This window comes from Bos javanicus, chromosome 10 (assembly GCF_032452875.1).
Source record: "Bos javanicus breed banteng chromosome 10, ARS-OSU_banteng_1.0, whole genome shotgun sequence".
NCBI lineage: Eukaryota > Metazoa > Chordata > Mammalia > Artiodactyla > Bovidae > Bos > Bos javanicus.
In genome coordinates, this window is record NC_083877.1 from 47428297 (window position 1) to 47455163 (window position 26867).

Consider the following 26867-nt stretch of genomic DNA (forward strand, 5'->3'; position numbering starts at 1 on the left):
AGCAGGCTTGCCAGTCGAGAGGCTGTGGAGGTTGGAGACTCGAAAAACTAAACTGTTGCCCAGGCCTTGAACTGTAGCAGAGCCATATATTCTTGTGGTGACCGTGGCCTTAGGAAAAGAAATCTTCCTCTAGGATGATTAGGTTGGAGCTGCGCAAGCTTTATTAATATAATGCAACCGGCCTATGGGGTGACCTTGGAGGAACCGCGGGAACATTTCAAACCTTGTCCTGGGCAGGGGGTTATATGGTGGATGTCAAATTGGGTAGTTACACCCATAAATACAGAGTTTGAGCTGATGATTTCTCTTTAGCTCAAGGTTGAGGATTTTTAGCCAAGTTTTCTGATTCCAAGGGGGAGCAGACATGCCTCCTGCTATGAGTGACTGATGGGATCATTGCCATCAGTTTAGTGACACCTCCACATAGTTAGGGTTTCATGGACTCGGCCTCTGCATCCAGATTCCTGTCCCCATGAGACAAGCCTAGGGGTTCCTGTCGTCATTCAGGCCATCTCTATTTTCCTTCCGTTCCTTTCTTTTCCCTATCAAAGCCCTCTCCTTCTTCATCTCTTAGGATACAATAGTTTAACCTCTCTTCCCCTTCTTACTAGATATGAGGAATTCCCCAAATGACTTTTAAGTCACTTTGATGTCATTGGGGAAGTCACTTGGTTATGGTTAGGGTTACAATTAGGGTTAACAGTTAAGCATGCTGTTAAGGTTCAGGGGATGAGACAAAAGAATATTGCCCTTCAGTGGGTTCCCTCCCTAGTGGGAGGAAGAGTCTGGTGTCTTAAGTAAGGCAGACATTCTGGCTTATAGGTTAAGTGGGGTATGTGAGCTGCATTAAAGCTCTGAAGTTTGTCTGTTGATGAGGCAAAATTTGTGGTGGTCCTGCACTGGAGCCCTGAAATGATATTGGACTGGATCTGGATCTAGGCTTACCAAGAGTTGCTGGGCATTATGGGATTGGGGATGGGTGTTTTTCCCAGAAACCAGAACTGGGGAAATAAAATAGATAATACCTGGGGTAGTGAGAAAGGCTGCCTTTAAGGTTCTGTGGTGGGGCCGCTCTTAGAACTTGTTTTAAAATAGGTTAAGCCGGTATAGGAACTGTTCACATCCATGGTAATAGTCATTAGAAAAGACTTAACTGCAGTCTTCAGGGACCCAAAGGAAAAGAGGATGGCACATCACTGCTGATAGTTGTTCCTGAGCTAAGAGACACATGTGGGCTTAGAGGAAGACCAATTCTTCCTTCCGGAATTATTACCCTGTCTCTGTAACTGGGCCTGGAAGATAGAAACAATATCGCAGAGAGAACAAAATGGCAGTCAAATGCAATTTTAAGGGTTGTTAAGAGTTTGGGATCCAATCCTGAGATTGAATGCCATTTAGCACTTAAGGTCTGGGAAGTGGGTGTCAGAGTAGCAGGAGTCTGGTGGAGAAGGGGACATATGATATTCATTGTCAGGCAGTTTGTCACTATAAATGGCATCTCCATGGTCTGCTTACATCTTCTGCCTAGCAGGAAGGACCCTGGATGTATGATGTCAGCTATGCATCCACGTTCTAAACTGGGGAAATCTTTTTTGGTAATTTGCTGCTTTGGTCTTTTAGCTCTCCCCTCCGTGTTTATATCAGCAAAGTGCCTAAAGTTAGCCTGTGCTGTTGTTCCCCCACTGAAAACATGCCCTCTATGCTAAAGTGGGAAAGAGTGTTGGATTCTGGTGGGAATCTAGGGTTGAATTTGTAAGGATTGTAAGTCTTGTCCCTTCCTCCAGTTGTGAGATCATCGGATGAGGCCAGACACTTTTGGAACCCAGATTAGAACTGGGAAGAGGGAGTTTGCAGAGGCAGCAGCCCTGAAGGAGGTTGCATTATGATCAGAAAATGGGGAGGTACATGAGATGCGTAGCAGTGGTGCTGAGCAAGGGCTTGGCTGCAGCCTTAGGATGCTAGCTGGGGCCTTTGCTGTCACTCAGAACAGGGCCTCGAGCTGCCTCTTTGGAGCAGTGTGCAGAAAAAGCACCAGGTATCCTTGTGTTGAATGAGGAGACATACCCCTGAAAGCATCAGTTCCCAGGTTGATGGTAACTAGAAGAGTTTTTAGGGTTACTTTGAAGAAGCCAAAGGATAGGCTAGAAAATACCTGAATGGAAATGTCTTATTCTTTGTGATAAGACAAAGGCAGGGGAAAGAATGATTTCTATTTATTGAACCCTTGGGCCTTGCTTTTGTGGGCCTCTTCTTTTTGGCTATTGCTTCATTTTTCATCATTTTGAGGTATTCCTCTTTTTAGAATTTTTTTTTCTTCTCGCTTGCTTTAGGTCTGTCAATCCTTACCATAAAGGAAAAATAAATGAGGCCATGAATAATGAAAAAACTAGAGTAAGGAGAGGAGAAACCAGGAAAATTGTAGAGAATAAAAACATTAGGGAGTTTAGGTTACAACAGCAGAGAGAGGAGAAAAACTTGGGGGGGGGGAATTAGGAGGAAAAATTGATTCAGGTTAGAGATTATGTGAAAGGAAAGATAGAGGAATATTGAGGAAAGGGCGAAGGCTAAGAAGAGCGAGGCTGCTAGGGCAGAAGCATAAGAAACCCACACGCAAAACAGGAAGAACTAAACCTCCTTCCCTCTGTCTCTACTTTGCTGCTTTTCTCCCTGCTTTCCTTCCTACGCTGAATGTTGACTACATGCCAAGTCCTGTACAGGCACTGAGGATAAAAGATGAGCAAGAGTCCTTCCCTGCCCCATAAGAGCTTATATGTAGTGGGGAGATAATGTCTAGGCTGTCTGTAGGATTGTGGGGTGAGAAGTGGGTTTCCAGGAACTCCCTTTTCCATGTATAGGTAAAGAGAGGACTAAGAAAATGAAGACTTCTGCCCCTGGAATGGATCCTGAAGTTTTCTCTTTTAATTGTTATTGGCCCGAGGGTGGAAGACCAGCTGATATGTATGGTCTAAGGATTCAGACTCTACTCACTACTTCTCTTTGCGTTGTATTTTGGGGAAATGTTATAGGCACCCGGCAGGGGTCTGAAGTGAGTCAGGGATAGGATGTTTCTTGTGTCTGGATGCCACACCCACCAGGCACCGAGAGAGGGGTCAATGATCACATCTTTCAATGAGGTTGCAGGTCATTCAGCAGCAACGCACCTTGGGCTCTTGCTTGGCTGTCATGCTATGTGCAAAAGAGAGTAAAAGAAGTTGTGAGAAAATTGGGAAGTACAAAGAAGGATGAAGAAGCATCTTTATCCCCAAATAACAACAACAACAACAAAATAATAATAATCTGAAGAAGAACAACTTGGTATCCAATTTATGGGTTCCTAAAGTCCAGGAAGCCCCCAAACCAGAGAACACATACCCCTCCCCCCGCCCCAGCACACACTTTTGTAGAAGAGACCGCCAATATTTAAGGGTTGTTAAGAGTCTTTGCTGAGACTGAGGAGGGAGGTGCTGGGACAGAGCAGAAAGAGCCAAGGTTTTCAACCCTTGATGGGAGAGCCTTTCGCGGGGAGGTACTTTTGTGAAGGTATTTAAGATCTTCCATATCCTTGCGGGTGGAAGAGTATACAGAAGGTTTCCAGAACAATAGCCTTCTGAGAGACTAAAGGTTTACTATGCATCTAGGTTTTTAGTTTTATAAAGCAGACATTGAAAACTAACTGAGTTTTGGGCAACAGGGTTGGGTTTTGAGTGGATCTGGGAACTCTTTCCTACATGCTCTGTTTGGAAGGTATTCCCTTCTGTTGATTGAGAGAGGGCCTCAAGGTCCCTGGCCAGAGTCCAAAAGAGCCTGGAACTAATGTACTGAATAGATGGACACTAACCTATAGACACAAGGTCGGATGAAGGACATTGGCTGTCCTGCTGTCATTTTACCAAGTATTTTGAGTGTTTTGTGTACCAAAGTCCTCTAATGATGGGTGGCATGTTAGGTTGGACAGATGTCTTCACTACAACAAGAGCAGCACCACCATATTTGCTCCATCACCATGGGCCTTTGAAAACTTTCAAAAAATTGCCACAGTCCTTGGACAGTATTTAGTTTTCATGGACCCACGCCAGCAACAATGGCATAAAGTCACAAGAGATTCCCCATCTTCATTTCTTTGAGCAGATACCCAAAGGAAGAGTTCTGGGAGTGTGACCAGAGACTTGACAGAGGTTCTGAAATCTCTGACTTATGAATTGATTAGGGGTTCTCACCTTGCTTTGCCCTACTGGAGGTGTTTCTCTGGCCGTTTAGCAAGTTTCCTGACATCTTAGTCTTCCTATGACTCTTCCAAGTCTTTTTTCTAGCTGTCATAGCTCCCTTTTGGTATGCATTATGCCTTTCCTAAGATGTTACTGGCTGTTCTCACAACTAAGCTGTTCTTTGGGAAAGGCCAGATATTTCCTAACTACGGAAAAAAACAAAAAACAAACTTGTGTACCTCACCACTTCTGGCATCTGGTTTTGTTTTCCTTTAAATGGTGTTTAGTGTCTGGACTCCAAAGCCTGTAATTCTAATGACATTTTTCTGGTAACCCGGCCTGGGAGTAATGCTTGCAGAGTATGGTGACCCAAGGACTAAAGAGCAGATAAAACCAAGGAGGGTCTTGGAATGTAGTAACGGAGAAACCAGACCCTTATTGTCCTTCCCTCCCCCCTATTGTAACTATTAATGGATTTCAGGTCCTCCTGAGCAGCACAACCTCTCTCTCCTCCTACCCGCCACAGGGAGAAGGTATTTGCCTTACTCTTCCCCCACCCAATATACGTGCCTCATCCAATCAGCAAATGACCCGCAAGACCCCTGTCCCACTCCTTGTACCCTGGGTATAAAAGTGGACTAAGGATCCCTGTTCAATGCCCGTTCTCCCTCGAGCTGCCCGCTGTTCTAACAGCGTCTCCCATTCTAATAAATTATTTCCCTCTCATTCTGTCTCATGTCTGGAAATTCTTTTCCAACCTGTGCCTGGACCATGACACAGAGTGCCACTATAAACAGCACGATAGGGCGCCAATCTGCGGTCTTACAGTCCTCTCCTACTTGCTGTTCAATCTTAAAAATAACTGCTTGTTGAAATGGGTTGCCAATGAGTTTTCCCTGGGTAGAACCTTCATTCCAAAATGGAAAATATTATATGTGAAACTGTTTTGAACAGGGAACAAAAAGCCTATGTTCTGGTCCAGGCTGCAGACTTATTAGCTGTGTGAATTTTGGCACATCTTCAGATTGCTTTGGGTTTTGGTTTCCTCATGGGGAAAATTAGGATATTATACCTACCTCACAGGGTTGTTGTGAGGATTAAATGTGCTCTATAATATGTCATACCATATAAATATTTGCAACTTTTTGTTAGGATATGAGTTCTTTAAGAATATTCCCTTGCTACATAGCAGATATGCTGACATTTCTGCTATCAGATTAAGGATTTTCACTGTCATGTATTGTATAGTTGTCTTTGGAACAAAATTTTATGTTTTCAGGTAAATATTTCTGGGTGGAAAGGATTCATAGCTTTCATGTTTCCTAAAGAAGGGATTCATTGCCCTAAAAATGTTAAAATTCAGCACTTAGGAATTGGAAAGTTGGATTCAGTAACAGAAATTTATTGCTTCCAGAAGGTCCCTTTTAACACATCTGTAGTAGTTGCAATGTTTTTTAGATAGTCAAATTCTTAATGTGGCCTGATGACTATACAGAATATTTGAAATCAGGGCTGAAAATCTTGGACATATTGTATATTGTCATGGTAGCAATTAGATTATCCAATTGCCTACAGTGTGAGGGTAGGTGTAAAACAAATTAACTTATTTAGCCCCATGAAAGTCACCTTACCTCATAGAATCTGTTACCTTATTTGTGAAGTGTAAGAGATTGGACCTTAAAGATTTTCAAGGTTGAATTCTAGGTTGAATTCTCTAGGAAAGTGAGACCAAAGTTTGACTTTGATGGAACCCTACTGAGGACGAAATGAAACAGGCTCTGTGAAAGAGGAAAGAGAGGGAGTGTCCGAGTGAGCATCCCGGAAGCCAACCCTCCATAAAAGTGGAAACGCGGGCCTGCTGAGGTGAAGAGCCACAGTACTCCGGGCAGTAAAAGAGCTGGGGTCTACTTAAGATAAAAGACTCTGATGCACCAGAGGCTTAGCCTTCACCTTTCTCCATGGGACTAACTTGCCAGAACAAGCTGTTCCTCAACAAGAGAACACATCATCTCCCAGAACTTTCAAAACTTCTTCCAGTTCTCACAGGAGCAAATGCCTGGAGTCTTCCCACTTTCCACGTCAGGAGGTTTACCTACTTTCAGAACATGCTGCTCTACAGACATCTGAAGCTACAAGTAAGTCAAGGAATGACAAGGCTGTTTGGAGTGGTGAAGAGAACCCCAAGACTGTACTTTTTTAGGGTGCCTTGGAATTCCCACTCCCACATGAGGAATTTTAAGCATAAAACCTTTATATTCTTAAATTTCTTTTCCAATATATGATTATTAACTAAAGTCTATAGTTTACATTCACTATAGGGTTCAGTATTTGTGGGTTGTTTTTTTCTTTAACTGGCTTGAGGCTATTTGTGCACGTTGGATGACTGTCTCATCATGTAGTAAGTGTATATTTAGCAGCCAAAGAAACTACCAAATTGTTCTCTGAATTGATGGTACCACTTTACATTCCTACTAACAGCGTGTGAGTATTCTATCCTCACCAACACTTGACATTATCCTTTTAATTTTATCCTTCGGATGGATTTTGAGATATCTCATTGTGGTTTAAATGTTCAGTTCTCTAATGACTAGTGAGGCTGAACATCTTTCATTGTTTTATTTGCCATTCATATTTTCTTTGAGGGCTTGTCTTGTGGCTCAGCTGGTAAAGCATCCAAAATCCATGCTCTTAACCACTACCTTGTTTAACCTGCCTCAGAGGCCCCACTGCTCTGCAATCACCGGACTTGAAAAGCTAGGCTTTTATTTCTGAGCCTTAGCTCTTCACACACATACTTCATAGTTCATTGTGAGAATTAAATCTATGCGTGTAGATCTGTGCATGGTGCCTCACTAGTAAACACGAGCAATGTGAGTTATCAACAACATCGCCATCACTACTATTACTAAGGGCCAAATGCCTACAGATCCATGTTTCCAGGTTTGCCTGCCCCTCACACTCTCCCTCACCTGTTGCCCTGCGCTAAGGTAGGTCTCTGACACTCACAGTTACTCCCAGGCTGTCTCCACCTTAGTTTCCAGGCTACTATGTAGCTCAGCGGCTTCCCTTTTGGCTCAGCTGGTAAAGAATCTGCCTGCAATGAGGGAGACCTGCGTTTGATCCCTGGGTTGGGAAGATCCCCTGGAGAAGGGAAAGGCTACCCACCCCAGTGTTCTGGCCTGGAGAATTCCATCGATTATATATAGTCCATGGTCTTGCAAAGAGTCAGATATGACTGAACGACTTTCACTTTCTATTTTCTTTGAAGTGTCTGTTCAAATCTGTTGTCCTCCTCTCCACTTATTACTGAATTTCAAGAATTTCAGATATAAGCCCTTTTACAGATATATCTGATGTTTTCTCTCAGTATGTTTCTTGTCTTTTCATTTAGCAGTGTCTTCTAAAGAGCAGAAATTTACAATTTTGATTAAGTCTAGTTTATCAGTTTGTTATATATATATATATATACACACACATATATATATGTATATATATATACATTGTATTTTAGGAGTAGTATCTAAAAAAACTGTAGCCTAACTAAAGATCACAAAGGTTTTATTTTGCTTTCATCTAGAAGTTTTATAATTTTAGATTTTACATTTTGAGTTAATTTTTGTATATGGTAAAAAACGTTGTATATAGTCCTTCAAAAATACAACTCAAAGTTCACTTTTTATTGGCATATGGGGATCCAGTTGTTTCAACACCACTTACTGAGAAGATCATTTCTCTCTCTACTGCTTTGCAACTTTGTTAAAGATCACTTGTTAATATATGTGTGCTTCTGTTTCTGAACTTTCTATTGTATTTCATTGATTTGTTCATCTTTGTGCCAATATCATATTGTTTTGATTACTACTACAGTAGCTTTACAGTAAGTCTTAAAATCAGATAGTACTATTAGTCTTCTGACTTCTTCAAAGTTGTTTTGAATCTCCTAGGTCTTTTGCATTTCCATGTGAGTTTTAGAATGAGCTCATCATCAGTTTCTCAAAAAATGCTTTCTGGAATTTTTATTAGGGTTATTTTGAATCTATAGCTCAATTTTAGGAGAATTGCCGTCTTAGACTGAGTCTTCTGAACTATGAGCTATGGAATAGCTCTCTATGGGTCTCCTGTAATTCAAGCAGATTCTTCACTGTTTGAGCCACCAGGGAAACTTACTTGTTAGATCTTCTTTAATTTCTTTCCACAATGTTTTACAGTTTCAATTATAGATCTTGTACATCTTTTGTTAGATTTATCCTAAGCAGTTCATATTTTTCAATGCTTTTGTAAATGGTATTGTTTTCTCAATTGTTTGTTGCTGGTTTTGACAAATATAATTGATTTTTGCATATTGATCTTACACCTTGCAAATTCACTAGGCTAACTTACTAGTTCTATTAGGTTTTTTATTTTTAAGACTTCATCCAATTTTCCTGTCATCTGTGAATAAAGGCAGCTTTATTTCTTTTCCATTCTGGATGTCTTTCCTTTTTCTTGCGTTATTGTACTGGTTAGAAACTCCAGTACACTGCTGAATAGAAATGGTGAGAGGGAACATGTTTTTATTTTTCCTGAACTTAGGAATGCGTTCTATTTTATACCGACAAGTATAGTCTTATTAAAATTATGATGATAGCTATAGATTTTCTTAGATGTCCTTTATAAGATTAAGGAGGTTCTCTTCCATTATTGATTTGCTGAGAATTTTAAGAATGGATGTTGGATTTTGTCAAATGGCTTATCATCCTCTGAGATGATTATGTATTGTTGTTGTGGTTATTTTGAAAAAATAAATTAGCTCTATTGACTAGAAAATTTAGGAGCAAAAGGTTACTTTTTTAATAGTGATACCCTTATTTTATGATTCTCTAGCAATCAGCAAACTTTTTTTGTAGTTAATATTTCAGATAATATTTTAGGCTTTGTAAGCCACATACAGTGTCTGTCACTTATTCTTTGTTTTTGTTTTTTTAAACTATTCTTAGCTTATATTCTAAAATTTTAGTCTGGCCACCTGAACTAAAAATAATTTTAACATTATTACATGATTGGCTATATAGTTGTAAAAAGAAGCAACTTCAGTAGCAACAAAAAGGTATATGATTACCAAACCAAAATTTTCTATTGGCCCTTTGCCAAAAAAAACCTTTGCAAATCTCCTATTCTAGAATATTGTTACAGAATACTTTTCAAGGAGTAATACATTTTCACATATTGTATATGGCCTAGATAAAATTAAGCCAAGAGTGGTAGCTTCTCCCCATCTGTAATCCTAATCCTTAAACTGGGAATTCTTTTTTAAGTGTGATTATTAAATATGTGGCATGAAGAAGCAGCTGATAAAGTCAATTTCATTGTTAGTCTGGAAATTAATTGATGGCAACTATGCTTGATTTCTCAGACATTGGAATACCTGGCTCCTAAGTTTAGAAACAGCACTGGCTGAGACTTGCTTCTTTGGAAACAAACCAGGTATAGTCTTGATTGGCTGGGTGTTAAATACTCACTTTAAGTGCATTTAAAACTGACACTTGCATAGCAGTAATTGTATTCCGGGTATTGTGTTATGGGTTTTTTCCTCTGAGCATGTCTCCTTGTCTACAAAATGGGGATGATAATGATGTTAATAACAGCTTTCTTGTAGAGTTGCTGAGGGGGGTTTACGTTACTTAGCTAAGATGCTTATACAGGTGGAAACAGAATCTGGCTCTTAACTCTATATTGTGCTATTTCCCTAGTGCATTAAGTTATCCTTTCTCTGCTTCCTCCCTTTACCATTTGATCTTCTCTAGGTCCTTTAGGTTGTCACAAAGACTGAAAAGTTCCATTAACACTAAATAAAGTGAACTACAAGATTTATGGTAGTTTTTAAGCAGTGTTCAATTTTAACTTGCAGTACAAAACAATGTTTTATTAATCTTCATTTTGGTCTGGACTTAATATCTGTTCAAGAATTCAAAACCTTATGAGTGAGGAGGGTCAGAATATTTTAGAAAGGGAGAAAGAGAGAGACAATAAGAATGAAATTAAAGAAACTAAGAACTAGAAAAGCTTGCACCCATTTCTTACCTGAATATAGAATTGAAATTTGGAGGTAGTCAAAGTACTTTCTCCCTTATTTGGCTTCATTTGGATCAATTTAACCAATTTGTGTGTTTTTAAAAGAACCTCTCTGGGCTAACCATCAACTGCATGTCAATTATGACAGTACTTTCAAAGGTCAACAAACAAAGTAACCCAAATCAAAATGACATGTCATTCGTTATAAACTACATTGATTCATTCCTCATACCATGTACATCCTCAGGGTTACTGGTTTTCTTCCTAGGGAATGGGCCAGGATGCACCTGTCTGATGGGGCATTCCACACAGATCTACACTACTGATTCACTCTTGTGACTAGTTTCCATCCACTTCCCTGGGCTAGGCCTGATTCAGTTCTCCCACAGGCTCATGGTCCTTGGTTTTCCCCTTTCAGCATAAGTCCATTGCTCTATTACCAAGCCCCTAGTCGTATGGCTTCACATATACAGCAGTTAAGTAGTGTGGGTCTCTCTCTGCCTGGCAGGGGCCCACCATTTGACCTATAAGGGAATCAGGGAAAGCTACATTATTTTCAAGCTACAACATTTTCACTTTTTCTTGAGCTTTCAGTGAACTCATGTACTTTCCCATCTGCCTAAAGCCTTTTTATTTTACCCAGATCTGTCCTTTCCCAAGTTCCTGGGCTCTGAAGTGGCAACTGTTAGACTGACTATATTTAAAACTCCATCCTAATATCATCAAATATTACTCACATTCATTGTCTAAAGTAGCTTCATGTCCACCTCCCTAGAGAAGTACCTACTTCTTAAGTGCAAGTGTTCTATTGTGGAACACTACCATTTTGGTAAATCTAGAAAATACCAGCAAGCAATGAGATAAAGATTGGAATTATCTGCAACCATCCGGAGTCAACTTGCTGGCCACATTTCAGTGGATATCCCCACAGTGTTTGCCCTGTATACATTTTTTTCTTTCAGAAACGGGATCATTTAGTACAATTCTGTCTACCACACTGATTTTTTTAATGATCTTTAATATAATTGTGCTTTAATTTAATTAATAAATTAACAAACTTGTTAACAAATTAACAAAATTAACAAATCTGCTGTTGCCCATAGGTCCCATTCCAGGAGGATTTTCACATGGAAGGTGAATGGACACCAACCAGAGACTAGAGACATTGAGAACAGGGACCCCCTGTGTTGCTCCATCTCCTGAGTGAGAGGGCAAGTGTGCTTTTAAGTGTGGGATATTTGAATTCTTCTGTGTGAGGTTTCTTTGAAACTCTGCATTTCCACTCACGAAACAAATGGTGCCATAGAATGCCTGGCACTAAGGTATATAAACGATTTACTGAAACCTTGACATTTGTGCTATCTCACAACATGTGTACTTCAAGGCGATACTAGAGCATTGTAATAAAGTGGACTTTTGATGACATATGATCTGACAAAGCGTTTATTTGTGTGAAATATCTTTCAAAGATGACACAAATTAAGTAATATGTAGTACTATATATGTTTTAGATAAGGGTTTCTTCATACTACTTATATACAAAAATGTCATACAACTTGAAGCCCTCACTTGCAAAGGACAGCAATAAGTGTCATGTATTAGCCATTGGAGGGCTCTTCATTATTTAGACTGTACCAAGGCCCAAAGTCTTAACTCTGAGAAAATATTCAAGGGAATGTGGGGAGCTTTTGTTTTTTAGTCCATTGGTTCACTCTGAAGATGCCTAAACTCCACTGACCCTGGGCTGGGCTGGCTGCAGTGAACTTAGCACTGCTACTCTCAAAAGCTATGTCCACGGTATACAGCTTCCCATGGGGCCATTATGTTTTCTCCCTTCCAAGATGCCTCTGTCTCAGGGATGCTGAATGTGAGTAGAGTGATAATATTATTATATTAGCTACCATCCAAACTGGAAAGCCCAGCTACCTCAGTGGATCCAGAATCCATCTTTTCTTCAAGTTGGGCAGTTCATCCTGAGAGCTTTGTTGGGTCTCTGTCTCTAGTCAAACAAAGTGGTGACGAAAGGGGTTATTCAAGCTGGTTTATCTGCACTTGGCTTGAAACATGCACACGGTATCATTCCAACTGTGAACCAGAAAATATGACTCAAGACAAATGTCAGACTGTACTTAAGTATAGAGAGACTTTTAATTTTTAACAAGGCACTCCAGTCATCTCTCTTAAAAAAGACCCCCTTCACAGCACACAGAACTTTAAAAGAAGGCACAGGGACATGGCAGATTATGCTAACAGTATTTGAATAAAATGTATTTAAGGGAAATACTAATTGCAGAGAATGTCTGGCATTTTAAGAGAAAAAATTGCTAAGTCGAACCAAGTTTTGTCCTTTATATTATGGAGAATGAAAAGTATTTTATAGCCCTTTAAATTTCCTTAAGCAGCAACTGTTCTTTAGCAAATCTGGGAAAGCTTCACGGATGAGGCAAGACCCTGGCCAAATTGAGAAATTTTCATGTTTCCCTTGGGAAACATTTGAATAGTCTTATTGAAAAGCAGAGGTGTAGAGGTGATCTCTCTTTGCTATGCTGTGCACAATTGATTTGGTTCCTATGACGATGCCTGTCTGTGTCTCAGCACTGAAGTTATGCCATCTTCTCAATTGATGAGAATGGATACTGCTGACAGTAATAATAGCAACAGGAATAATGTCCCACTTTTGTTTGCCGTGTGGCTGAACCTGGCTATTATCATGAATCTCTAAAGTCTCAGGTCAAATACTACTATTTACTGTAATATTTTCTGTTTTCTCCATACAAAATTGATCCTCTTTGGGTTTTCCAAAATGCTTGTTTTTTGTGTGTTCCATTACATGTGAAAAGTTTTCTCGTAAAAGTTGCAGAAAATGTACATAATTCCATAGCTCCAGAAGGAGTAGTTTGAGAAGCATGGTGCTAAATAATAACTGACCACAGCTCTCACTGAGTGCCTGCCTAGTAAGGCATCAGATGGTGCTCTGTGAGGAGGAATTTCTGCAACCTGGAATAAAGGGAGATTTGGGGAGCACCACTCAGGCAGCAATCACCTTATTAGTTGTATCTTATTATAACAAAAAGTTGTTGGGGCCTCCCTGGAGGTTCAGTGATTAAGACTCCATGCTTCCAATACAGGGGACACAGATTTGATCCTTTGTCGGGCAACCTAGGACCTTGCATGTCACATCACAAAAATAAAAAAGAAACCATTTCTTCTGACTGGGCCTTTGGAATTAGTTCCAAGCTCAAGTTACACGTTACACTCTTTTGTTTATTGCAGCTAGAAAAATACCTCCTAGATAGCTGAAAAGATGAAATGATAATTGAGATATATTTAGTGTTCTAGGAACTAAATATGTTCCATGTAAACATAGCTTGGAGTAACCACTGATTGCATCTTAATTTTGGACACTGATTAGCATTCAAAACCAAGAATAAATTAATCAAAGACAAAACTGCACATGTCATTAAGAGTAAACCATTCTTCCTTAAAGGCACTTTTCCCAAGTTACTGATCTTCTTCCTTGGGGAGAAGTCAGAATCCTTCCATCACATGCTCAGTTCAACTCAAGTCAACCCCTGGCATGTAGGTGCAATGGGGAGTTCCTGTGCAGCGTCCCATGACAGGCATGGGGGCTTTTCCCACAGGAAGATGTTAATGTCTGTCTGCAACAGCATGTTTCCTTAACTTTCTCTGAGCTGATAGACTTCAGGGACATAGACTGACATGCACACAGTTAGGTGTTGTGTTGAACGGCCTTGCAGCACACAGAGCTCATTTGATGTGCTCTTTTGTCAGCCCAATGAGCCGCCGCTTCCGCCACCACTCTTTGGTGGTGGCCCTAGGAAAGCCCCAAGTGAAACTGCAATGTTAGGGCGTATCTCGTGAGACAATTACTTTTTCAAATTGTTTATGCTTTGGAGAAGTATTTCAGAGAACTCATGCTTCCTGACGAATTTCTAGACTAGAAAGAAACAGGAGAAATTATTTTTAATATTGTATATTATTTAACCCAATATATCCAAAATATTATCATCTCAAGATGTATTAAAATTATTAATGGGATATTTTACATTTTTAATACTAAATCTTTGAAATCTTGTACTTTACAGTTAAAGCACACTCCAGTTTAAACCAGCCACATTTCAAGTGCCCAAAAGTCACATGTGGCCGATGGTCACTGTTTTGAACAGCACAGGTCTAAACCTTCTTCTCTTACTCAGACCTCTCCTTTCCTAAATTTCCTGGGATCTGAAGTGGCCAGTATAATATACAAATTCCATTTAAAATCCTGTTCCTAATTTCTTCCCCTGGTGATTAAACAAATCACTGCTTGATTAACATAGTCATAAGGCCTGCTCTTCATCTACTCTTCAGAGGAGAAATGGTTTTTCGTCCTATTACAGAAGTAACATGCTTATTGGGTTGATCAGAAAATACATTTAAGCAAGAGGAGAAAAATTTGAGTACTCCATAATTCCACTGTCCAGAGATAACTACACACCCTGTTTTAGTGGCCATTCTGAAAGATTTCATATGTATATCTTTATCCAGAAATGAGATTGTATGGTGCACATTGTTATAATTATTGTCATCTATAACTTCAGTTTAAGTGATCTCTAACATAATGGATATTATTGTGTTGTTTAGTTGCTAAGTTGTGTCTGACTTTTTTGTGACCCCATGGACAGTAGCCACCGCTGGGGTCCTCTGTCCATGGGATTTCCCAGGTAAGAATCCTGGAGTGTGTTGCCGTTTCTATCTTCAGGGAATCTTCTCAACCCAGAGATCGAACCTGTTTCTCTTTTTGGTAGGCAGATTCCTCACTACTGAAGCCATGGATGTTATATCTCAGTTTATTTAACCAGTCAGCCCAGAGGCTATCAGAAATGAGGACTTGGTCTAGACAAGAAATGAATATTATCTGGATATACCTTAAGTAGTCTTACCACTCAGGAAGGACATGAGTGCATTTGTGATTAAATGAGGGATGGGTGAATTGTGTTAAGTGGAGGAATCTTTAGGATTAGATATTTCTGCAAATGGAGTGAAGAATGCCAGCATGTGCAGAGTGGCCATGGTGTGTGTGTTTTGAATGTGTCAACTCTCCGGTAGTCACTCCAGAGTGAGAATAGTCACATGAGGCTATGGTGTGTTGCTCAGACTACCACCCCCACTTCAGCTTCTAGGCACTCATTCTCCTAGCTGCTAACAAAACACAGATAAATTCTTCTCCAGGAAGGAATTGCCTTAGTTGAGGGACTCAACCATGATCAAGGTCATGCCCACTTCCCTGGGAGACCTCTTGGCCAATGATTGATTGATGAAGGCAAGAGGGATAATAATTGCCTGCCTCCTTACCCAACACTGAGATAACTCCTCAGGCCTCTCCCAGTTCCAGAGCTCTTTGTGGAAGCTGCAGAGGCCTCTGTGGGGACTGCCTTGCCACTTTCGTGCCTTGGCCCAATCCTGCTCTCTTCACACCCCCCGCCCCCACAGGTGTATCTCTCAAGAGCATCTTCCAATAACGCAGTTAACGTGCACATCTCTAGTTTACTGTTTCTCAGGGAACCTAGTCTGTGACAGACACTTAAAATTTTATTGATCTGACAAAGAGTTTGTGTATATTTTATAGAAACAACTCAACTATTCTAATTGTAATAGTTACAGATTTCTCCACAATTCGGGTGTTACTAGAAATGTCACATTTCCCTTCTAAGTGAGATCTGGCTTGGATTTCTTGCTTGAGAAGGCAACTAAAAATGTTCTGTATCTCTCCTTCTCTATGGCTCTTTCCAGGCTTCCCTGGTGGCTCAGACAGTAAAGAATCCACCCTTCAATGTGGGAGACCTAGGTTTAATCGCTGGGTTGGGAAGATCCCCTGGAAGAAGGCATGGTAGCCCATTCCAATATTCTTGCCTGGAGAATCTCATGAATAGAGGAGCCTGGCGGCTACAGTCCATGTGGTCACAATGAGTTGGACACCCCTGAAGCTACTTAGCATGCATGCATGGCTCTTTCTTTACCATTTGGGCTGTACCAAGATCCCAGGTCTCTGGTCTGACAAAAAGTTGACAGGCGGGTGGGGACCCCCTGCCCAGGCCTTAGCAGTCTTCTCCCTTGAGGGACCCCTTGCCCTGTGCTGGCCTGGGCTCTTCCATGCTCTACTCTGTACTCATGTGGCTCCACAGCTCCCCACGTGGAGGAAAAATGCTCTACAACCTAGTTCCTTCCTAGAAATTCCAGGCTTTATTCAGTCATTTCCTTATTCATGATGAGCGGATTTTATTCTTTAAACAGCAACAGTTGGTTGTCAGCCAGTTGGAAGCAGCCTCAGGAAAGTGGCCGAGCCTTAAGTGAGTTGGCTAACTTTCACATTTCCCCTGAAGAGGCAACAATTATAAATATCTCTACCCAAGAAGCAGAGGTGTGGAAGTGGCCTCCGGTTCCTGTGCTGGGAATAACGGGGTGGTTCAATTTTTATGGGGATTCCTACATTTTTTCCTCTTTTAGAAATTCCCCAGACGTCACTGATGACAGATGGATCAGACATGGTATGATTCAGTCATTGTTGTGGGTTGAATTGTTTCTCCCCAGCATATCTGTGGAAGACCTAACTCCAGTACCTCAGAACTGGAGTTCTTGTGACCAAGTTTAGAAAAATAGCATCTTTACAGATGTAATTGGTTAAGATGAAGTCCTATGGGAGTAGAGTAGACCCTTAATCCAATAAGACATGTGTCTTTTTAAGAAGAGGTGAAACACAGAAGCACAGACACAGGAGGGAGAATGCCATGCATAGAGGCAGGCAGAGACTAAGTTGCAGCTGTAAGCCAAGGAGCTCCCAGAGCTTCCAGCAAGTAACCAGAAGCCAGGAAGAGGCGAGGAAGGATACTTCCTACAGGTTTCAGAGGAAGCACAGCTCCGCTGACATCTTCATTTTAGACTTCTAGCCTCCAGAGTCAGAAGACAATTTCTGTTTTCTATTTCTCAAAAGACATCATAAAAATATGAAAAGCAAGTCACAGGGGAGACAGGTACAGTACTTAAAAGTGACTGAGAAGTAATGTTCAATGTGTGTATGTATGTACAAGAGAAAGAAATGACACAATAATGTATTTTTTTTTAATTTAAAAGAATTTTATAGAAGAAAGCTGCATGATTAATTACACACAAAATTGCTACACCTCAATTATCAATGACAGGAATGCAAATTAACATGATAATTTACTATTTTAAAATCACTATATTAGTATCTAGGGCTGCCATAACAAGGAACTACAGACCACAGGTCTTAAATACTGGAAACTTATTTCTGCACAGATCTGGAGTTAGGAGTCCAAATCCAGATGTTGGCAGTGTTGACTTCTAAGGGACTCTCTCCTTGGCTTGCAAGTGACCATCATCTTCATATTGTCTTCCCTCTGTGCGTGTCTGTTCTAATCTAATCTCTTCTTCTTCTTTTTTTTTTTTTCTATTCTCTTTTTATAAGGATACCAGTCACATCAGATTATGGCCCCCTCTAATGACCTCATTTTGGAGAAGGAAATGGCAACCCACTCCAGTATTCTTGCCTAGAGAATCCCAGGGATGGGGGAGCCTGGTGGGCTGCCATCTATGGGGTCGCACAGGGTTGGACACGACTGAAGTGACTTAGCAGCAGCAATGACCTCATTTAACCTTAAATACCTCTTTAAACCAGCCATTTTGGATGATAAAGAAGGCTAAGTGCCAAAGAACTGATGCTTTCAAATTGTGGTGTAGGAGAAGATTCTTGAGAGTCCCTTGGACAACAAGGATGTCAAACCAATCAATTTTAAAGGAAATCAACCCTGAATATTCATTGGAAGGACTGTTGCTGAAGCTAAACCTGCAATCCTTTGGCCACCTGAGCCAACTCATTGGAAAAGACCCTGATGCTGGGCAAGATTGAAGGCAAAAGGAGAAGAGGGCAGCAGAGGATGAGATGGTTAGATAGCATCGCCAACTCAATGGACATGAATTTGAGCGAACTCCGGGAGATAGTGAAGGACAGTGGAGCCTGGCGTGCTGCAGTCTATGGGTTTGCAAAGAATTGGACACGATTGAGATACTGAACAACAACAGCTTTAAAAGATCTTGTCCCTAAATATAGTCACATTCTGAGCCACTACAGGTTAGGATGTCACATTGTGAATTTTGGGAGGGCACAATTCAGCCCACAACACTCACCAGATTAGCAATATTTTAAAATCTGAGGCGTCCCTGGTGGCTCAGTGGTAAACAATCCACTTGTCAGTGGAGGGACGCGGGTTCAGTCCCATATATTGAGGATCGCATATGCCGTGGAGCAACTAAGCCCCTGCACCACAACTATCAAGCCTGTGCTCTAGGTCTTAGGAACCACCACTTATACTGAAGCGGGAGTGCCCTAGAGCCAGTGAGCCACAGCAGAACAAGCCACTGTAACGAGAAGCCTGTGCACCATGGCTAGACAGTAGGCCCTGCTCACCACAACCAGAGAAAAGCCCACACAGCAACAAAGACCCAGCACAGCCAAAAATAAATAAAATTATTAAAAAACATCTGATCATACTACATGTAGTTGAGGATGGGAGCAATAGCAAATCTTATATACTGCTGTGAGGAAAGTGATTTCACATTAAAACTGAAGGCGCAAATACACTAGAGATGTACTCTAGAAAATCTTTGCACAGGTGACTGAGAAGACCTGTATACCTGAGCTCATACAAGCTGTGGAAAAACTGGAAACAATCCGAGCATCCATCAGCAAGAGAATGAAGCATGTTTACACAATGGAATGCTGTACATCAGTAAGAATGAATGCACTAGAGCTCTACATGGGCACGTACATGAATCTTACAATGTAGAATGAAAAAAAAAGCAAATTGTGAAGAATGTTTAGAATTATCATTTTTATAAAAAATGGAAAAAATTTTTAGGGAGAAATATGTATATGTGTTATTATTTAGTCTCTAAGTCTTCTGACTCTTCTTGACCCCATGGTCTATAGTGCATCAGGCCCTTCTGTCCATGGGATTCTCCAGGCAAGAATACTAGAGCAGGTTGCTATTTCCTTCTCCAGGGTATCCTCCCAGCCCAGGGACTGAACTCAGGTCTCCTGCATTGGTAGGCAGACTCTTTACCACTGAGCCAACAGAGAAGCCTACATGTGTATATGCAATAAAACTAATATTTAAAGAGGAGGGGAGGGACTTCTGTGGCAGCCCAGTGGCTAAGATGCCTCGCTCAATGCAGGGGGCCCAGGTTCAATCCCTGGTCGGGGAACTATATCTCACATGCTGCAATGCAGATCGAAGATCTTCCTGCACGCCTGCAACTAACACCTGGCACAGCCAAATAAACAAACAAAATAAAGGGGTGGGGGAGAGAGAGGGAGAGAAATGAGAGAACAACAACCCCAAATTCAAGATAATACTTAAATCTGGGGAAGAGACAAGAATGTGGTTAAGAAGTGTTACCGTGGGAGCTTCAACTGTTTTCAAAATAGTTTTTTTTTTTTTTTTTTTTTTAAGCTGGTTGGTGGGTAAAGAGGTGTTCACTATATTATGCTTTGGTCTTTACATACATGAAAAGCATTTTTTTCTAAAACCTAGAAAAGAAAAATTGAAGAAAATGTGAATGGAATCTAGAAACCCCAGACAAAGAACAAAAATAAGTCTTCAACAGGAATGTTACTTCTGGTCAGCATTAAAGTAGTGATAGGAAAGAGAATGAAATACTTAAAAATTTGGTTGCTATTTGCAGAGAAAAGACAGATAAATCAGTGACTGACTACCTAGGATCAAGCGTTTCACTGGGGATCAAGACTAAAGAGTTTATTTTCTAGACAGCCCATAAGGAAGTATAAGCTGCTATGCATTAATTAACTGTGTTCACCAATTTTAATAAGTCATATCAAGTACTTGATTTAATATGAAGGTATCATAATCACTATCATAATGTAAATGTACGTACATGGTTAAAATTTTAAAAGACTATTTGACTTACAGAGATGGAAATAACATTAATGACACTGTACATAACTTGGATTAAGCAGTAATTAAGACAAGCACCACCGGAAAAAACACACAACTACCCCAGGAAAGAATATACTAACTTAGAGTGGAAATGAAAAGTTAATACTACAATGAGGATCCATTGTATAGCACAGGGAACTATATTCAATATCTTGTAATAACTTTTAATGGAAAATAATTGAAAAAGAATATATATATATATATATATCTGATTACTTTTCTGTACACCTGAAACTAACACAACATTATAAAACAATACTTCAATTGAGAAAAAATAAAGTTATCCCCAGCCTTCTCACGGGGGCTTCTTTCACACCTTGTTCTTCCCATTTTGGGGTCATAGGTAGTGTCAATTAGTGACGTCACTCAGGGTTCTTAGCTAATTGCATGTCTTTTCCATTTTCACCATGTCAGGCGTTAGCTGACAATAGATTCTCTGGGTCTTTATTATGTGGATCACTGCAAATCCTATTTTGGAACCAAGGTATGGTATAAATACAGAGAATCAGTATACTTCCCAAGAAGACAAGGATTCTGTCTGCAAGTGGTATAACTAGTGATTTCCTACTTAGGACAATTGCATGTTTTAATCTTTTAGGTGCTGGTATCATCAATAAGCAGAGAAGGCAATGGCACCCCACTCCAGTACTCTTGCCTGGAAAATCCCATGGATGGAGGAGCCTGGAAGGCTGCAGTCCATGGGGTCGCTGAGGGTCGGACACGACTGAGCGACTTTCCTTTCACTTTTCACTTTCATGCATTGGAGAAGGAAATGGCAACCCACTCCAGTGTTCTTGCCTGGAGAATCCCAGGGACGGCTGCTGTCTATGGGGTTGCACAGAGTCAGACACGACTGAAATGACTTAGCAATCATCAATAAGGTGTGTAGTTTCAATGCAAGGCCTTGGGATAAGGCTTTCTTTTCCTTTTGTCTACCTACCTAGAGAGGAGATGGGTTCAGGAAAAGCAGCTTTGAGGGTGGCACTATACTGAAGTGGTTAAAGCACACAGGGAATGAGCTGAAGTGATCTGAATTTGAGTCCCAGCGCCACTCTTACCAGATGGGAGATTTTGGACAATTGTTTACTCTCTACAAGCTGCAGTTTCTAAATCCCTACCTTCTTTAGAGGGTTGTTTAGGGATTAAATAAGACCCCAGTATGTAGTGAGTATTCAGTAAACATTAATATCATTAATGGTATAGTTTCTTTAACAATTTCAGAGCCTGAATAAAAGATGATGGTGAACCTTTTGTATTTATTTGTTGTTGCTGTTCAGTCACTCAGTTGTGTCTGACTTTTTGTGACCCCAAGGATTACAGCACACCAGGCTCCCCTGTCACTATTTCCTGGAGCTTGCTCAAATTCATGTCCATTGAGTTGGTGATGCCATCCAACCATCTCATCCTCTGTCGTCCCTTTCTCCTCCTGCCTTCAATCGTTCCAGCATCAGGGCCTTTTCTAAACGAGTCAGTTCTTCACATGAGGTGGCCAAAGTATTGGAACTTCAGCTTCAGCATCAGTCCTTCCAATGAATATTCAGGATTGATTTCCTTTAGGATTGACTGGATAGATCTCCTTGCAGTCCCAGGGACTTTCAAGAGTCTTCTCCAACACCACAGTTTGAAGGCATCAGTTCTTTGGTGCTTAGTCTTTTTTTTGGTCCAGCTCTCACATCCATACATGACCACTGGAAAAACGATAGCTTTGACTATACAGACCTCTGCAGGCAAAGTAATGTCTCTTCTTTTAATATACTGCTTAGGTTGGTCATAGTTTTTCTTCCAAGAAGTAAGCATCTTTTAGTTTTCTGCAGTGATTTTGGAGCCCAAGAAAATAAAGTTTGTCACTGTTTCCATTGTTTCCCCATCTATTTGCCATGAAGCGATGGGACTGGATGCCATGATCTTTGCATTCTGAATGTTGAGTTTTAAGTCAGCTTTTTCACTCTCTTTCATCTTCATCAAGAAGCTCTTTAATTCCTCTTTGCTTTCTGCCATAAGACACAAAATAATGAAATAATGGTGTTATCAGAGTTTCCGCTGGGGGAGGGGGTTTTCACTTTCTACTATTGTGATTTAAGAATCAGGAAGGATACCAGGCCTCTAACTCTGGACTCAGCCTATAGCTATTGGTTTAGATGAATGAATGACTGAAGTGTATCCCAGTGTAAGTAATTTAATTGTCCTGTATCTTAGTTCTCTTCTGTAGAATATTAATCTATGGAAAACTAATTGTTTTAGAAAACCCTCTATATAGAGATTGTGTTTATAGGTGTGCTTATGTTTTTCCATGAACATGGCTATACTGGTAGCATAATTTCTCAAATCTCATGTCCTGCTTTTAGTGGATTTACTCGCTGACAGAAGTTCTGTGTGTTCATGTCACAAAGACCTTCAGGAGAGGAAAAGCCATTTTCACTGAGGTCTCATTGGAAGTGAGCTGGCTCCTGGGCATATCATGCAAGTGTGCTATGCTTAGAGAAGGCCATTCACCCAAGAATTTGCAGACTGGCCTGAAGAATCAGTAGGAAATGATCCAGTCAGAGACCTCTGGGAATTCTTCTGCTTGCAAGTTTGACTTCAGCAGGTATGGTTACTACTCCCTGGCTGCATATTGATTCACACTTGCCCTCTCAAAAAACAGAACAACAGTGATCACTTTTAAAAGAAAATATTAACTATTCACTTATGGAAAACATTCACTTTCCTTACCTTTAAAAATTTGGAAATAATGGTACTTAATCCAAAGCAAAGATAATGGAAAATACTTAGGAGACCAAGTTGCTTTAAGAATGAACGTTCTGGATGTTAAGTGCAATACAAAACATGCACACAATCTCTGACACATAGTGAACTCAGTGAATGAAACTGAACTGAGTGGATGAATGGAAGGAGAAAGGAAAGAGAAGGAAGAAATTAGCAAAACACTAGGATTTACAATACCTGAGCTGTGATTCATAATTTGACTGATAAGCCTCAGTTTCTTTTATCGTAAACAGAAGCAATGTCCACCGCATTGGTTTGTTGTGAGAAAGAAATTGAACAAAGCAGAGAGAGATGTGGTTAAAAGCACATGACAGTCATAAGACCGGATCAGGCTAAATACAACACAATATAATTCATCAAATATTTACTGAGCACTTATTATTTGCCCGGCATTGTATGTCCTGGCACTGAAAGTGGAGGAGATGAATAAGACAGCCAGGCTTGTCCCTTAGAGAGGTCTGCTCTGGGATGGAGGCTGACCCAGGTTCTAGACAGTAGCCCTTTTCTTTATTTTACATATACTGATAGTAGGTCCCGCAGATTCCTCTCTGGTCGTCTTACCACAGTCCTTGCCCTCAAGAAATTCCTAGTTTAGTAGGGAAGACAAACTTGTCAACCAAAAATTCCACAGCAGGCTGCTGAATGCAGCAGTGGTGGTGCCTAGAATGCACATGAAGGGAATAAGGAGACATGGAGAACTGTAGTGAAGGAGTCGAGTAAAGGATTCTGAACAGGTGGATGTCTGGCTGAAGTAAAACAAAAGGAGTTCTTTATAGAGGAAAAAAAAAAAAAGCAGAGAAGGGCATTTCAGATAACAGGAAGTGTCACGTGCAAAGGCAAACCGACAGGAAATTGCTAGTTCCAGCTTCTGCCATTAATTAGTTCTGTTGAACCCTTTACAGGATTTCATCAAGTCCCACTGGACTTCCAGTTTTCTCATCTTAGAAAATGAAGGTTGGGAGGGAGGTAGAGGTCGAGAGGCAACGTGGATTTTTTTGTTAGGTGCTTGAGTAGAGAGAAAAGGGCAGCTTTGAATTATCATGTCATGTTTAGGGCATGAGCCAAAAACCCATTATTTGTGACAATCAAAATGATAGGCAGGGACTTCCCTAGTGATCCAGTGGCTAAGATTGCATTCCCAGTGCTTGCGACCCGAGGTTCCAACCCTAATCAGGGAACTAGATCCCACATGCCGAAACCAAGACAAACAAATATTTAAGTTGATAGAGCCGGTAGACATTCAGAGATTTTTGCATACTTTAATTCACCCACTCCACCAACATATATGGCATTGACTGAGGCAGTCAATGATACTCTTTAAGAAGGCCAAGGTTTAGCAGAGGGAGACAGACGCATAAGTAAGTACACGAGTACCATGGGAACTATACTGGTCTACAGACTGCAGGTTCATGGGGGCGGTAAAACAGAAGCTACTAGTGTGTGTTGTTCACATGTGGGGTTGGGGGTGAGGAGAGGGGGACAGGATTTAGCTCCCAGCTAAAAAGAACTTCTTGCTTCCTTATCCTTCACCTTTTCCGAGAAGCCGCCGGCATTTTCAGCCGCCAATTCTTCCTGGCAGGCCGATCCAGGCGTTCTCCCTCTACCGGCAAACTTTCGCAGGCCCATGTGAGCGGTTCCCTGCATGCAGAGCGGATGCAGGCCCCAGGGCTGAGCAGAAGGGGGCTGGCCTTCGCCACAGCTTCGCTCCCACGCGAGCCCCAGCAGCTCTGGCGAGAAGGGGCCGCCGGAAGGGCGAGCCGGCCGGCGCCTCCAAGGGTTGGACTCCTGGCCAGCTGGGCGGGACTCAGGCTGCAATATAAGGGGGAGCGCCCCTGTCCCGGCTACAGTGCTGAGGCTGGAGCGTCAGCAGGCACTAGAAGGCAACTTGAAACTTACGAACCAGAGGGATTGAAAAAGAGGCAAAGGTCTGATTTCTGCTTCTTTGTTTAATTAGTACCAATGAATGGAAGGCGGGTGGCTTTGTGGGCGCGAGCGAGCTCGCCGGGACTGGCAGGGGATCGTTGGCGCGCTGATACCCCGAGGGCTCTGGATGGGTGTCCAGCCACTCTCGAGAGGCCCGAGGAGCCCAAACTCATTCGCTTCTCTCCTCCCGCAGGAGCGCTTCTTCCCGCCACTCCCAGCCCCAGCCTCTGAGGATGCGGCTCCTCGGGAAACTGCGCGCCTCGGCGGCGAGCAGCGCGCCTCTGGAGCCTGCCTTCTCCAATGTGCTCACCCCGAACCGCATCCCCGAGTTCTTCATCCCGCCGCGGCTGCCCACCCCCTATGCCCCCGAGTCCTCCCCCCCGGCCGCCGCGCTGCCCCGGAGGTGCGCTGCTGAGCCAGACCTTTGGCTTCGAGGAGCCGACGACGGCGCGGGGCGTACGGACTGGGACCCGCGCTCGCAGGCCGCACTCTCGCTGCCGCACCTGCCCCGGGCGCTCACTGCCTACGGCTTCTGCGCGCTGCTTGAGAGCCCGCACACCCGCCGCAAGGAGTCACTCTTCCTCGGGAGCCCGAGCTCCGCCGCGCTCCCGCCCGCGCCCCGTCCCCGGGCCCACACCTACGGGGGCGGCGGCGGAGACGCCCCCCTCGCTCCCGGGGCGAGATCCCCCATTGCGACCCCCGCAGCCCGCGGTGGCCCCAGCCCGTCCCTGGACACGCTCGCCCCGCCGCCCAGCTGCCGCCGCCTCCTACGCGCCCCGGAAGGGCTGCTGCGCCGAGCATTGCGGGCCGGGAGGAGCCGAGGCCTGGCCCGCGCCCGCTCCGTCTCCAGCGGGGACGGGGAAGATGATGACGAGGACGAAAGCCGCGCCAGCCCCGGGTCCCCGACGCAGGCCCCAGTCACATCCCTTTCGCCGCATCGCGACCCGCGTCCCGAGCGCCTGGAGGCCGAGGGCACCGTAACTCTGGGCCGCGCCGGGGGCGCCCTGCGCCTGGCCGCCGAATACAATCGGGCCAGCGGGCGCCTCCGTGTCCGTCTGCTCCGTGCTGAGGGCCCGGCCGGAGGGGCCGCCGAGCCCCGCGCCCCCGTCGGCTGCCGGATCAGCTTCGTCCTGAAGCCGCGGGGCGCCGTGGTCCGGCGAAGCCGCAGGGCCGTCTTGGAGCAGGACTTGTGCTTGGACGGGCTCTCGGAGGACGAGGTGCGCCGCCTGGCCGTGCGCGTCAAGGCCGAGAACCGGGGCCGCGGGCTGGAGCGGGGCCGCCTGCTGGGCCAGGGCGAACTGCTGCTGGGCCCCCTCCTGCTCCTCTGAGGGCGCGCTCTGCCGCGGGGCCTCTCCGACACTGATTAGCCACTGATATTGTACAAAATAAATGTTATTTATTTATTTTTCTAATCATGTTCTTGCTTTGTTGCCGTTTTAATTCGTAGATGTCCGGATTTGCCATCGTTTATTGGTAGGGAAGGATAAAATTATGACTCCCTCCTCTATTCAAAACACTCAATCCTTTTTTCCAGGCCTTTTTTTTTTTTTTCTAAACATAAGAGATTGGCTTGTGGCTGGACGAAAGGAAAAACAACGACACTCCATCTGCGTTGTTTTGTCATTCCTAATTTATTAATATAGCAATACCAAACGACTTACGGGTTTTTTAAAAAATGGTATTCCTTCAGCATCATGCCCAAGGCCAGGATGGACATAGGCAGCTTTCCATGTTTGGTGTGGTGCGGGTTCATGTTCTCATTCGTGCGCACACACCTCAGGGTGGGAACCTTCTGTCACACGGATACCTTGGTGAGAAAAGAATTCCTTTCCCATGAAGAAAGAACAGGATCTTTTTGAAAGTGGAGTCTTTAATAATGGCTGAGGAA

At 42.6% G+C, this 26867-nt stretch overlaps 1 protein-coding gene across 1 annotated transcript; it reads left to right on the forward strand.

Annotated features, from left to right (window-relative positions):
* The first annotated feature begins 22275 nt into the window (after nucleotides 1-22275).
* LOC133256202 (C2 calcium-dependent domain-containing protein 4A) lies at nucleotides 22276-26391 on the forward strand. Its single transcript, XM_061431115.1, has 2 exons — nucleotides 22276-24981; nucleotides 25173-26391. Exons 1-2 carry the CDS (start codon nucleotides 24710-24712, stop codon nucleotides 26305-26307), a joined length of 1407 nt encoding a protein of 468 aa, XP_061287099.1. The 5' UTR covers nucleotides 22276-24709; the 3' UTR covers nucleotides 26308-26391.
* The last annotated feature ends 476 nt before the right edge of the window (nucleotides 26392-26867 follow it).